This window comes from Primulina eburnea, chromosome 16, assembly GCF_022965805.1.
Source record: "Primulina eburnea isolate SZY01 chromosome 16, ASM2296580v1, whole genome shotgun sequence".
NCBI lineage: Eukaryota > Viridiplantae > Streptophyta > Magnoliopsida > Lamiales > Gesneriaceae > Primulina > Primulina eburnea.
The window spans coordinates 7167196-7179837 of NC_133116.1; the positions used below are offsets into that span (position 1 = coordinate 7167196).

At 35.5% G+C, this 12642-nt stretch overlaps 2 protein-coding genes and 1 long non-coding RNA gene across 3 annotated transcripts; 2 read left to right on the forward strand and 1 right to left on the reverse strand.

Moving 5' to 3' along the window:
• Positions 1 to 151: 151 nt before the first annotated feature.
• On the forward strand, positions 152 to 3420 carry LOC140817420 (14-3-3-like protein GF14 iota). The gene is made up of 7 exons (XM_073177088.1): positions 152 to 386; positions 1314 to 1620; positions 1980 to 2067; positions 2179 to 2288; positions 2375 to 2523; positions 2878 to 2939; positions 3146 to 3420. The coding sequence occupies exons 1-7, from the start codon at positions 314 to 316 to the stop codon at positions 3149 to 3151; spliced, it is 795 nt and encodes a 264-aa protein (XP_073033189.1). The 5' UTR covers positions 152 to 313; the 3' UTR covers positions 3152 to 3420.
• Positions 3421 to 3695: 275 nt separating this feature from the next.
• Positions 3696 to 9214, reverse strand: LOC140816494 (pentatricopeptide repeat-containing protein At1g26460, mitochondrial-like). The gene is made up of 7 exons (XM_073175817.1): positions 8504 to 9214; positions 7144 to 7375; positions 6559 to 7041; positions 5165 to 5371; positions 4370 to 4507; positions 4090 to 4277; positions 3696 to 3997 (listed from the first exon to the last, which is right to left on the reverse strand). The coding sequence occupies exons 1-6, from the start codon at positions 9109 to 9111 to the stop codon at positions 4092 to 4094; spliced, it is 1854 nt and encodes a 617-aa protein (XP_073031918.1). The 5' UTR covers positions 9112 to 9214; the 3' UTR covers positions 3696 to 3997; positions 4090 to 4091.
• On the forward strand, positions 7382 to 8371 carry LOC140816495 (uncharacterized). Its single transcript, XR_012114598.1, has 2 exons — positions 7382 to 7759; positions 7793 to 8371. It is a non-coding gene; the product is annotated as an uncharacterized lncRNA (long non-coding RNA).
• Positions 9215 to 12642: the final 3428 nt, after the last annotated feature.

Sequence of the window (12642 nt, forward strand, 5' to 3'; positions counted from 1 at the left end):
AAATATGGATCGAGTTGGTCAAACTAATATATATAACTCAATATCCCAAATAATATATCATTTCTTAAAATATCAATTTTCTTTAAAAAAAACTAAGCATGTGTGTCCCCTGCCAGTTTCCATAATTTCACTCCCTATCTTTCCTGAAATTACGCAAGCGCCCCAATCCAACCGTCTACAGCTCTTCACCTTCCGTTTCCCCCGTTTTTCGTCGTTCTCCACAGAAATACAATATATTATATATAACTTGTATAAAAAGAACAAACGAAGCTCTCACTTTTCTCTAAATCTTTGATTTTATTTGTCGGGGAAAATGTCGACGGAAAATGGGCGAGAGGCTCTGGTGTACATAGCTAAGCTCGCGGAGCAGGCCGAGCGTTATGATGGTATAAATGTTTCTGTATAATGTACTTTGCTATGTGTATTTGCGTTGTTTTGTGACGTATGATTTCCATTTCCGTGTGTGTTTTTTGTGTTCTCTGAGGATGTGGGATCGAATTGCCTCGTGTAGATCGTTGTTTCTGCACACGTGTGTGTGGAGAGGATGTGATTTTCTGATGGATCCGCGTGTCTGTAAAAATTCACGGCATTTTTTTTAGATTTGATCTGTGCATGCATGCAATTGTTGCAAGCACGCGAGATGTGTGTTTGCTGGTCGGAATATATTGGTGGACAGTCGGGCACCTGAGAAATTGGTGATGTTGGAAATTTTTTGCTGTAAAACTCCATGAAGATGTGCTTGAGGTAATATGGACTGAATTTTTTGTATAACAAATGACGAGGATGAAATTTAATGTTTTTTGAAGGTGCAAAAACTAGAACTTCCAAAACAAACGTGTATAAATTTCATCTTTGAGCCTTTAGGCTCACGCCTATCATTGAGTTATCATATTCATTCAAGGAGCATGGTGTTGTTTGTCTAATATTTAAATTAAGGGTTGATACCATAATTATGTGTTCTTGATGTTTTTAGTTTGCTAGAAATTAAATCTCCCAAAAGGTTTACACTGTTTCTTTTTCGAATTTAGTTATTCGTTCATTTGAAAATTGCTAGGATATTGAATTTCTTTGACGTCTTTTGCTTTGGCATCTTAAGCAGGCTGCAGGCCTTTCTCCCCTCCCACTTTTTTGCCTCTTACAACTGAACTAGTATACAGGAGATGAAAAGTTGTAACTATGTTGCTATGTTAGTTTCGCAAAGTTGAGCCTTGTCATTTACTTAATTGAGCTATGCTAATTGGTAATGGTCAAACAAATTCATCCACTTTGCTGGTCATGCTGAATGCTACTGCTACATATTTTTTTCTTCTCAGAAATGGTTGAAAGTATGAAAAAGGTTGCAAAACTTGATGTTGAGTTATCAGTCGATGAGAGGAACCTACTTTCCGTTGGATATAAGAATGTAATCGGTGCACGCAGAGCTTCATGGCGTATCATGTCATCGATTGAGCAGAAGGAAGAGGCCAAAGGAAATGAAAATAATGTGAAACTGATTAAAGATTACCGCCAGAAGGTGGAGGATGAGCTATCCAAAATCTGCTATGATATTCTTTCAGTAATTGACAAGCATCTAATTCCCTCTTCTGGTTCAGCAGAAGCTACTGTATTCTTTTACAAGATGTAAGTCAAATGGTTCTATTGTTTAAATGAACGTATTCTTTCAGTATTCTTGGAATAACTTTTTATCTTCTTCTTGCTAAGAAAATCTAGTCTCTAGGAGCCGGGAAAACCATATCTTTAGCAGTTCATTTTCTCTAGCTCGTGAGTTTGTAGGGAAAAAAATTGCTTCACATTCTTTCCTGATTTAGCCAGGTCAAAGCCATACTTTTGGGTCTGTGTGTTAAGTTACTTACTCCTCATTAGAGTTCAACAAAGTTAATATGTGTTTTCATGAATTATTGACTATGTTGGATTTGCTGCCTTCTGGAACATCAGTCAATCAGCCGCGCCTGACTCATTTCTGGCATATTCTAATTCAGGACAGGCGATTATTTCCGCTACCTTGCTGAATTCAAGAGCGATCAGGAAAGGAAAGAGGCAGCTGAACAGTCACTCAAGGGCTATGAGGTGTGTGCATTTCTCTGTGCATGTACAAACAATATAGAGAAATAATCAACCAATCAAGTCAATATGGCTTAACCGTGTTCCTTAGCTATATCTTTTTCCAATGATCTGTAGGCCGCTTCAGCCACGGCAAATACAGATCTTCCATCCACCCACCCTATTCGTCTTGGTCTAGCTTTGAATTTCTCGGTGTTCTACTACGAGATCATGAATTCTCCTGAGAGGTAATTTCATAGTAGTCTTTCATGTTCACTTGAGCTCGACTCTTTAAAGCGTTCTCGGAATCAGATTGTTTTAACTAAAATGTCAGGGCATGCCATTTGGCTAAACAAGCATTTGATGAGGCAATTGCTGAGTTGGATACATTGAGTGAAGAGTCTTACAAAGACAGCACCTTAATTATGCAGCTGTTGAGAGACAATCTCACTCTTTGGACCTCAGATTTGCCTGAAGATGGAGGTAAGTGGTGGTGTATCGTTAGTTATTTCATATCTTCAGTTCAGGTATTTTCATTCAAAAGTTTTGAAGATTTCTCGCCTGATCCTTTTTCTAAAATCAAGTGGAAACTCTCGTTACATCATCTTAAATTCTCAAAATGTCTTTTAATTTCCAATCCTAGGGAACCTTTAACAAATTATATTAAATATAACGACAATAATAATGACCCTGTTTAGAATCTTGTAATACTTCAGCTTCAATAACTTCAGTTGAAGGTGTTTTAATGATGTTTGATTGTAATACTTCAGCTTCAATAAGCCAGAGTCTTCCTAGAACTGATTAGCTAAGGCTATAAATCGCTCTTTGCCCTGGCAGGTTCAGGTGAGGAGAACAACAAAGGTGAGGAATCTAAGCCAGCAGCACAACCGCCGCCTGAGGTAAGATATATCGACCTAAATGTCATCCAAACTTGCCAATCCTTTTTTCTTTCAAATCTTGCGTAATTATGTTTCGATCCATAAATTTTTTTTTAATGAGAAGTGTTTCTTGGATCATTTTCAAAATTATATTGATACACGTAGGAGATGACAGATTTGAACTGTTCTTTCATCACTAAGCTATTGTTATTGTGTCTATTTTGCAGAATTAAGGACTTGACTACACCTGAATAAATTAATATATATATCAAGAACATGTTTTTGGTTCATCTGAGCACGAGGCGGCCACTTTTGAAATGCCAATAATCCCTTTGGTTAAGACTACCACAAGTTGCTACTGCAAAAACCTTTTGTTTTGGCTTCTGAGAAACTGTTTTTTTCAACTGAATATTTAAAGTGACGATATGATTTATATGTAAGGACAGGCGTATCATATTTTTTATGGTTTATGCATATTTTCGTGTTAATATTCAATTAAGAAGATGACATGTTTTCTTTGGTATAAGCTTTAACAACCTCATATGATAACAGCCGGTCAACTTAATCGAAAATAAAGAATATTTTAAAGTTGACAATTTTGATTAACAAAGAACAAAAATTGGAATAAAAACGTCCATTCTTTTTATGTTTGAAAAACGGGATGGAACCATTTAACTTGGGACAGTAGAAGCCATGGTTCGACTTCGGACATATTTTTGATTGAGGTAGTATACATCAATTATGATGACAAATTAATCCAAGCGCACGTAAATGCGAAAAACGTCTAATATCTAACTTCCATTACGAATCCTCTAAAGCATATTATTCCTCAAACAAAATGACAAAGTTCCGTACATATAAGCCAAGAAAAAGAAGAAGCTGCCTGGTAACATTCATCCTGCCAAGGCCAAAAAATACTAGTCGGTCAGAGGTTCCGTAATTTACGAAAGGCGAAGGCCTAACAACGAACAACACGAATTGCTGACAAATGTAAAAAAACTCCAGAGCCTACATCCTCCCAATTGTTGATAAATGAAAAAAATTCGAGAGCCTACATCTTCCGCATAGTGTACAGAGACCTGTGAACATAGTAACACGAAAAACATATAAAAGCGGGCATCACAAGGCTATCTTTTATCAAGATGCGAGCAACCATATCCGGAAAACTTACTCTCATGAGTAATCTGTACTGTACTTGAGATTAAACAGAAGGTCCCTGCGAACCTCTGTACCCATTCGAGTTTTAAACTGCCTACTTACTGATTCCACCTTGTCATCAGATTCGTAGTCCATCTCTCTAATGCATCGCCTACGCACCTTTTTGAGTATTCCCTTTGAGGGTTCAAATCCGGCTTGCATCTGCTTGAAGGGTTAAATTCCAGTTCAGGGCTAGGTTCAATAGAAAATTGGCAAAAGCTAAACGATATGTATCAATTACAAGTGAAAATTACCATATCATCAACCACGGTGAGAGCAGCTTTAGGATCCCGCATAATAAGATGAGCATCAATAAGTAGAGTATATGTCGTCATATTTGGTTCCATGCCTAATTCAACAAAGTGCTCAAATACTTTTACAGCTTCATCCCTCTGTATTATCAAAAAGGCCTTAGTATTGATTCAATAGAAGCGTGTAACAGTATTTAGGGCTGGATCAAAGGAAGCATTTAATACACTTGTGTACCACATTCTGAGTACATATTGACCGACTTTACTTGCTTACACTTTTTCAACTGGGACACGAATTTAGTATTTTGCTCAAGACTCCTTTACAATCCTGATTTAAATATGGAGTTCATACAGACTACAACTGATATCAAGCCAACGTGATTTAGCTTGAAAGCCTCTGTGAGAGATTTAGGGAACAGACATGTAAAAAAATGGCTAACACGAGACTTAGATACCAGAGTAAAGGAACTGTCCATGAAGTGAACATGACCGTCTACAATAACAGTTGAGTTTGATGAAAAGCTAAGATAATATATGTTACATGCATCATCTCTCCGAGAATCAAAATGTATCTGGTTTGATCCACAGGTTACACAAGTAGTTTTGAGAGAACAAATCTTGTAGGATGTAAAATATATAAAATAATAACAAGAAGGAGTTAACAGTTAAAAATGGAAGACTGGAAAATACTTCCATTATCTACTTTATGTGGATCTCTTAATGTCAAATGTATGATAGGCCAAACAGAGTATTATGCAGTTGTGAACAATGGGAAGCAAGAGATTCGCGTCAAGTTACCTTGCTGAGTTTTCCGAAGGCACATATCAGGGCATTGTATGAATGGATATTTGGCGTCAATCCAAAATTCGCATCGATTGCATTAAAGGTCTGATAAGCACGATCAATATCCCATATATTTGCACATCCAAGAACAATACAATTGAGGGCGGCAATAGACTTGTACGGTGGATCGCCTCGACTTAAATTCTCCAACTGATAATAAACCTGAGCGAGCACTTCAAAAACAGAGTCAAAAAGGGCATGGGTATTTTAAGGGCACATTACACTCTAACCATGAGAAATCACGCAAATCCAATAGAGGTACAAGAAAATACATAGCAACGGATTCCATGTCAAGTTTAAGTTTGGTCCTCGACTCCGAAAACAATGCAGAAAATTTTAAGGCCTGGGCAATTAGCTAGAACAAGAAATGATTCACGTGATCACCTAGTTGGTTTGCTTCAATTTTTTTAAAAAATTTAAAGCATATGTAGCAAGCTTGAAAAATATGACACCATAGCGTTGTTGTAGTATCATTTTCTCGTATCCAAGAACGCGACGAAATTCCAATTTTTTATAAATATCTTGTCATACAAAATACCTTGAATGTCGTTTGGATTATAAACATGCATAGGGTAATTGTATGATTACTTTGAAGTGTCTAAACGGAAATAACTCTTCAGGTGATTCCCTATGAACAATCAACTTGAATCTCCTCTTTAATCAAGTCCACGACCGAAATCTCTATTTTTTCTTTAGTTTGAGAACTCAAAAATTTTGCATTGAGACACAAACAAAGACCGACGACGGCAGTTTAAGGCAGTGGCGTGGTGGTCTTCAAAGCGGCAGCCAAAATCCCTTAAAAATAAAGTGGCCGAAAATCTACGAGAAAGTAAAGAGGATTCTATGGGTTTGATGTCAAACAACTTCTTTGTCTAAGTGAAAACTCTAGATTTAGATATTAAGCATGGGCTTACTAATCCATCTAGGATTTTAACTAGTTGCATAGTCCAACTAAGACTTCTACTAGTTAGAGATTAGTTAAGATACTTCAAACCTATTAACCATACAACTCATGATCAAGGTTTCATCACAATCCCGACTGACAATCAGAAATCATCGATGTCAGTTCACAAGTTACAAAAAAAAAAATGAATTTGAAAATGTGATCGTTTTCTTCGATCTTTCTGATATTGACTTTCTTAAGGAACTAGTTGTGCCATATATGACGTGCCATAAAGGGGGTTTAACTACATCAAATGTATGTGAAATGCAAGTGTTAGTAATCTGGCCTATGGCATCTGTCTAGACAAACAATCAAGAAGCAATTTTCCAGAAATTGCGAAGATGAACTATTCCTACTTGACAAAGGCTCAAAAATATGCGTCTAGACTCTAGTCAAAAGAACTTACTGAATCCAAAGTTTCGAAACCTTTCTTGGAACACGCTATTACAAGAGGATTCAAAGATTGAAATGGGGAGAATAGGTCTTCTCCATCTTCGCTTTTAGAATTTCCATAAGCACTCTCAAATTCATGGAGAGTACTGAAAGCCTTCTGTAAATTCCCCAAATTAGCATGGGCATACATTTTTGCAAGATAAGCTTCAGGACCAGGAACCTGCTTGTTGCGCAGTGAGCGCTTCAGAACAGCCCATGAGCCATCAAGGAGTCTAGAATTGTATGTTTTACTAGCAGTTCCAAGAGCAGAGACAACTAATCCTTCATTTATAGAAAGATGCGTAGCAGGCCGTGATTTCTCCCCTCGAGCAATCCATTTAGCCATGAATTCAAGAGCATAATAAGTTAATTCGCTGTTATCTGATTGCATTGCTATATCAGCAATATAATTGCAGACAACCCAAGGGGGGCACAAAGACTTGTTCTGATCCATTTCCTAATAACAACCATGTAGTCAGAGTCAGTAATCGGTATACTCGAACAAACTGCACATAAAAATGAAAAGACAAATCATGCAGCCCGTCAAAAAGATATGCACCTTGCATCTCTCTATAATTGATAACAAGGTGTCCAGTCTGGCATTTCTAGCACATCCTCGCACACAGTCCGTGAATGCATTCAATGACAGCATATATCCAGATTTCAAGGTCAGATCGATGTACTTCACAGCAGAATCGATCTGGTCAGTTGACAGGAGCATGCCAATTACTAAGTCGTAAGACTCATCATCAGGTAGAGATTCTTTGTATTCTATTCCTGTTTGGAGCATCCTGGAGTCAATTATATAAATCCCACCATAATATTATTTTCGTGTCAAGTAAAATGGTTAATAAAACACCGAGCAATAAAATTTCATACAAAACAACAGAAGAAAGAAGATCATGCGCAACAAAACCCCACGAGAACGCAATGCAGAAGTTTCATTCAGAGAAACAATAAAAGGAGCTGAACAAGAAAATAGAACAGAAAGGAGAACCAATAAAAACAATGACCCGCAGTTACTTTTATAAGACATAATAAATAATAAATAAATAAAGGAGTGTGGATGGAGCTAACAGAATCTTCATTTTTAGTTCATAGTTACTAAACAAGATTGACTTGAAGAGGAAATACAGAATAGGGAGGGGGTAAACAGAGTGAATTATTAGAATTAAGTCCGGGTAAACAGAGTGAATAATAGAATTAAGTCCACCAACTAAACGAAACAAAAGAGATTCAGAGAGAACTGAAGGCATCTGAAACAATTTTCATTGTGTTCTTACCTAATCAAGTACGACAATTTTCACCATGCCTCTGTCCCTCATGACAACGAACATTGTATTTGATGCATGGGGCAACAGAAAGTTATAAAACCATAAAAACCATCAACAACGGATGCATGTCGAGAGTATAAATCATGTTGAACCATGTATTCTAAGATTAATCAATCAACGAAGACACGAGAGACATTCCACGCATATTTTATATTTCCTATTACTTAATACATGCTCCAGCTCAACACTTCGATGTAAAAAAAGAAACAATGGGAGACCAAGTTTATCCTCCAGCTCTTACACTCCTTGTTAGCAACTCAAGCCATCGTGATCGCTTTGACCGAACATTAAGAGTTTCTTTATCCTCTACCTCTAAAACTGCAACAGGTCTGATATAATTCATGACTTCTCAAATCCTACTACACCGGAAGTAGGATATCAACCCTCAAGAATCCACGAGACTGCTTATTCCCTCCGTGAAAGCATCAAATAAAGAACAATGGTAAAAAAGAAGTGCAATGACAAATACAGGTAAAACTACAATAAGATAAATTGCCGCTCGAGAAGTCATAAATCTTTTCAGTTAATTTTTAATTAGGAAGATAACATCTTTTTCCAAAGAGAAATTGCCAAAAAAATTCAAACCTCTCAATCAATTTCTCAGCCGCGAGCGCTTCACCAGCCTGTTTCATAGCCTTGAATACAAGATTATACGACGCGGCATTGGGTACGATCCCGTAAGCTTCCATTTGCGCAACAAGGTCCAGCAGCTCTCCCGCAGATGCCCCGATCATCAAATTCGCCCGCAAGTAATGATTATAAAGGTTCACATCCGGCTTGTTGGGCTTACCATTCTTATCCAAAGACCTAATCCAAAACTCAAAAAGCTGCTTCATTTCATCCCATCTCTGAGAGGTCATCCAATCAGCAAAATGATTCATCAAACCCTGGCTGTCCAGCGATTGAGAAAGAGATTGCATACGCGACGTCGAGGTGTTGTGAAGAAATCCTAAACTGATCGGAATAACCGCCGCATCTGCAGCGGATACGGAGGGCAGAGGGCTCCTCCAGTTCTCATTGTAGAGCGGACTACCAGAGGCCGGGTTAGGTGGCAGAGGCGTTTGCGTTGGCGTATAAGGCGGAGGCTCGGCCAGCTGAGCATCTTGGTGAAGGTGGATGGAGGTGCAAATATATCTCAAGTTTTGCCGTCTAATCAGCGGCCTTGATCTGGCGATTACTGCCATTGGCGCCATTTCCGGCGAAATGCGAAAACGTAGATATATAGTATATATGTATGAGTATGTATATATCTATTTCATGGACTGTGAATCTAAAGTGAAGTGGAGCTGCTAGGGCTTTGGGGGATTGGGGGATTTTTTATTTTGATTTAATATTTTAAATTATTTAAAAACTAATTATCATTTCTTTAATTTTAGTTATTAATGAATATATAAAAATTTGTTTTTTATAAAGAGAATAACTTATGTTAGACGGTCTTATGGGTCGTATTTTATGAGACGGATATCTTATTAGGGTCATCTATGAAAAAAATATTACTTTTTATGCTAAGATACAGTTTGGTACATAAGATAAGATAAGTAAGAGATATGCAGTATAAGGATAAATATAATGATAAGATAATATGTTGAATGTTTGGTATGATTTTAACAAGAGTGATTAAATTTATATATTGAGACAAAATTAATCCTATCACAAAAACGTATATTTCATTATTATCAAGATCTTGTAATTGCATATCTCAATTTTTAAATTACGATATATATATATATATATATATAAATATATGGTCCTAAAGAATAATTTTCGTTTCTTTTGTCTTATTTCGGAAATTATCTAAACAATTTCTTTTCTTTTTTCAAAGGTGATCATCGGTTAAATTTGATTTTTGCATTTTTCTTTATTTTTTTATAATCTTTTTCATATCGAAGGGGTCTGGTAACTATTTATGTATATATATATATATATATATATATATATATATGTATTTATACATTTGTATATATGTATGTATTTAATAAACATTTAACACTAACTTAAATACATTTAAATAAATGAGAGTAATTAAGTAATTTGTAGTATATTTTATCATTAAATTAAAACTATCACACCTCTTATTAAGGATGTTTTATCCTTCTAAAAATGTATTTATCAAGGGCCCATGATAATATCATGGGCTTTTTAACCAAGATACAACTTTATTTCTTTATACATGTGATAAAACAAAGAGCACATACTTGGATATTAATGGGTCTAATTATTAGACTCATGTCCAGGGAGATGCATGTCTATTTGATGGTATTTTCTCATATTCCTTAAAGATAAGTCTTACCATTTTTCTACTGTCGGGCATGTCCCTAGCATAGACAATATTATCCATTAAGATTTAACGTCACTATTTTACAGCCACCTAGCCAACCAGATCAAGTGTTGCAACGTCAACAGCTTGACGCATGATCACTTCCCATGAGTCACCCATCTCATTACTATTTTAACTTTACATGCTTAAACCGACAGCTTTGTTAAACATTCCGTTCAATCTTATTTTTTAAAAAATCACATCTGGTTTTTTTTTTTAAAAGAAAAAATAGTCAACCCAAATAATTGATATATCCATTTTTTTTAAAAAAAAAACACTTTTCTATTGTATTTTTAAAATTACGTTTTAAAGATTAATAGACAACTCAATTATTTTGGATACTAACTGAAATGATCAATTCAACTTAGTTTTGTTGATTTGACTTTTGATGAAAATTTGACCAATTGCATTATTTAAGAATAATATTAAGACATGTTTATAAAATGTTAGAGGTGTCATTTCCTATTCATGATAAGAGTCATTTCATCCATTTTAGATGAGAATGGTCATCCTCACTATTCATTTTCTATACTTATAAAATGTTTTCCTTATTTAACTTTATAATTATAAAAATTAAAATACTAAATTTTTTTTTACCAATCAATTGAATTGAAAAAACCTATCATTTCATTGACATTGTTATTCTATGACTATTACAAAGTTGATTTCATTAATATATTATTTTATTATAGTATACAAATCATGACCTTATAATTGTTTTGCTGTTGTTGACACTTGCAATGTATTTGTTATTTTTTTTATATTGTTATTCTATTTTTTTTACAAAAATAAAAATAGCAAAACGTATTTCAACATATTAAAAACCAATATACGAAGTTTATGAATATTGAGGAGAAACCGATGAAAATTCACAAATCCAATACTTATTAGGTAATTTTTGTTTTTTAAAGTAAATAATATAAGAGTAGGTCTCTTGTGAGAGTGTCTCACGAATCTTTATCTGTTAGACGGATCAACTCTACCAATATTCACAATAAAAAGTAATACTTGTTTGGGATCGGGAAATAATTTAGAGATGGGGGGTGAATGAACTCTTTTAAATTTTCTCTTGTAACAGTGTAATTTCAACCGTTTTTAGGCGGTTGAAAATGTCTACTCAAATTATTGAGAATGTGAACCACTCTAAAGTGCGAAAAACGGTTCACAATCTTTAATGCAACTAAATACACAATATCAGGCTAAAACAATGAATAGATACTAGACAGATAAATGATTGCAGAAAGTAAAGTAACACAGGTTTGTTATGGATGTTCGGAGAATGAATATTCGTACATCATCTCTCCTTCCTCCTTAGGAAGGAATCCACTAAAAGACTTTGGCTTTACAAACTTCTTGCAACAGCCCACTCCAATCAGGACTTATCACACTGCCTGTTTTGGAACTCTTAGTGATCACTTTACACTTCTGAATACTTTAAGAACACTTAGTTCACCAGATATCAAAGTTGAATCAAATAACCAAAAGGGTTACTGATATGAGTAAATGGTTTTGATTTAGTAGCACGAAAATGATCCCTAATTGATCAGATAAATTTCTCTGGAGTGCGTGCTGATTGAGCGATGGAGTGTATGAACTTTTGAGAGCGCTCAGAGATCTTCTTGAATAGCAAACGAGTTGTGATAATGTAGCTCAGAAAATCCCTTGTTTGTTGCTTGCATACGCTTCGGTTGATATACACGTTTTCCTTAACAATCGGAAAGAACATAACAACGATAACCTGATACTCTGTATAGACGAGTTGCTATCGATATATTTGAGCATTAAATGATCTTTGATAAACGCATTTAATGTTCTTTTTGCACAGCATCGTTTCTGAGACGCTTTTCTTGAGGAGTTTCATTTAAGGAAACTGTGTTGGGCAACACTGCTTTAGGTCTATGCTTGGTCTTCCTCTTTCTGGGAAAGATATTCAAATGTATATCAATCTTGAAACTGATGTAAGAGATTGTTGACTTCAAGGCAATGTAATACTTGAATGTATTTAAGTCGGTCAGAGATTGTCTTTTGAGTAATAGCTAGTTCACTTTAATGATCGGTTCTGATAACGGTCTGAAAGTGAGCGGTTGAAAACGGCTTAGATCACGGTTGAATATTTGGGCGGTTGAACTGCTACAAATCTGATATCCGAGCCGCAGCTAAAAACTTGTTTTTGTCATACACCAAAATTCTTGAGAATAATATTTTCTTAACAATTTCTCCTTTTTTGGTAATGACAAAACTAACAAAGACGAAGATATATAGGAGGTAACTAACTGGCTGATTTGCAAGGAAAGTTATTGTGGACCTTTTACTTCGTTCCACCGCTTTTCGCCTCATCTCCTTTTTCTTTTAACTTGTGCAATTCCTTCATGACCGATAATTTAGCAGCTTGAATAGTTTTTTGACG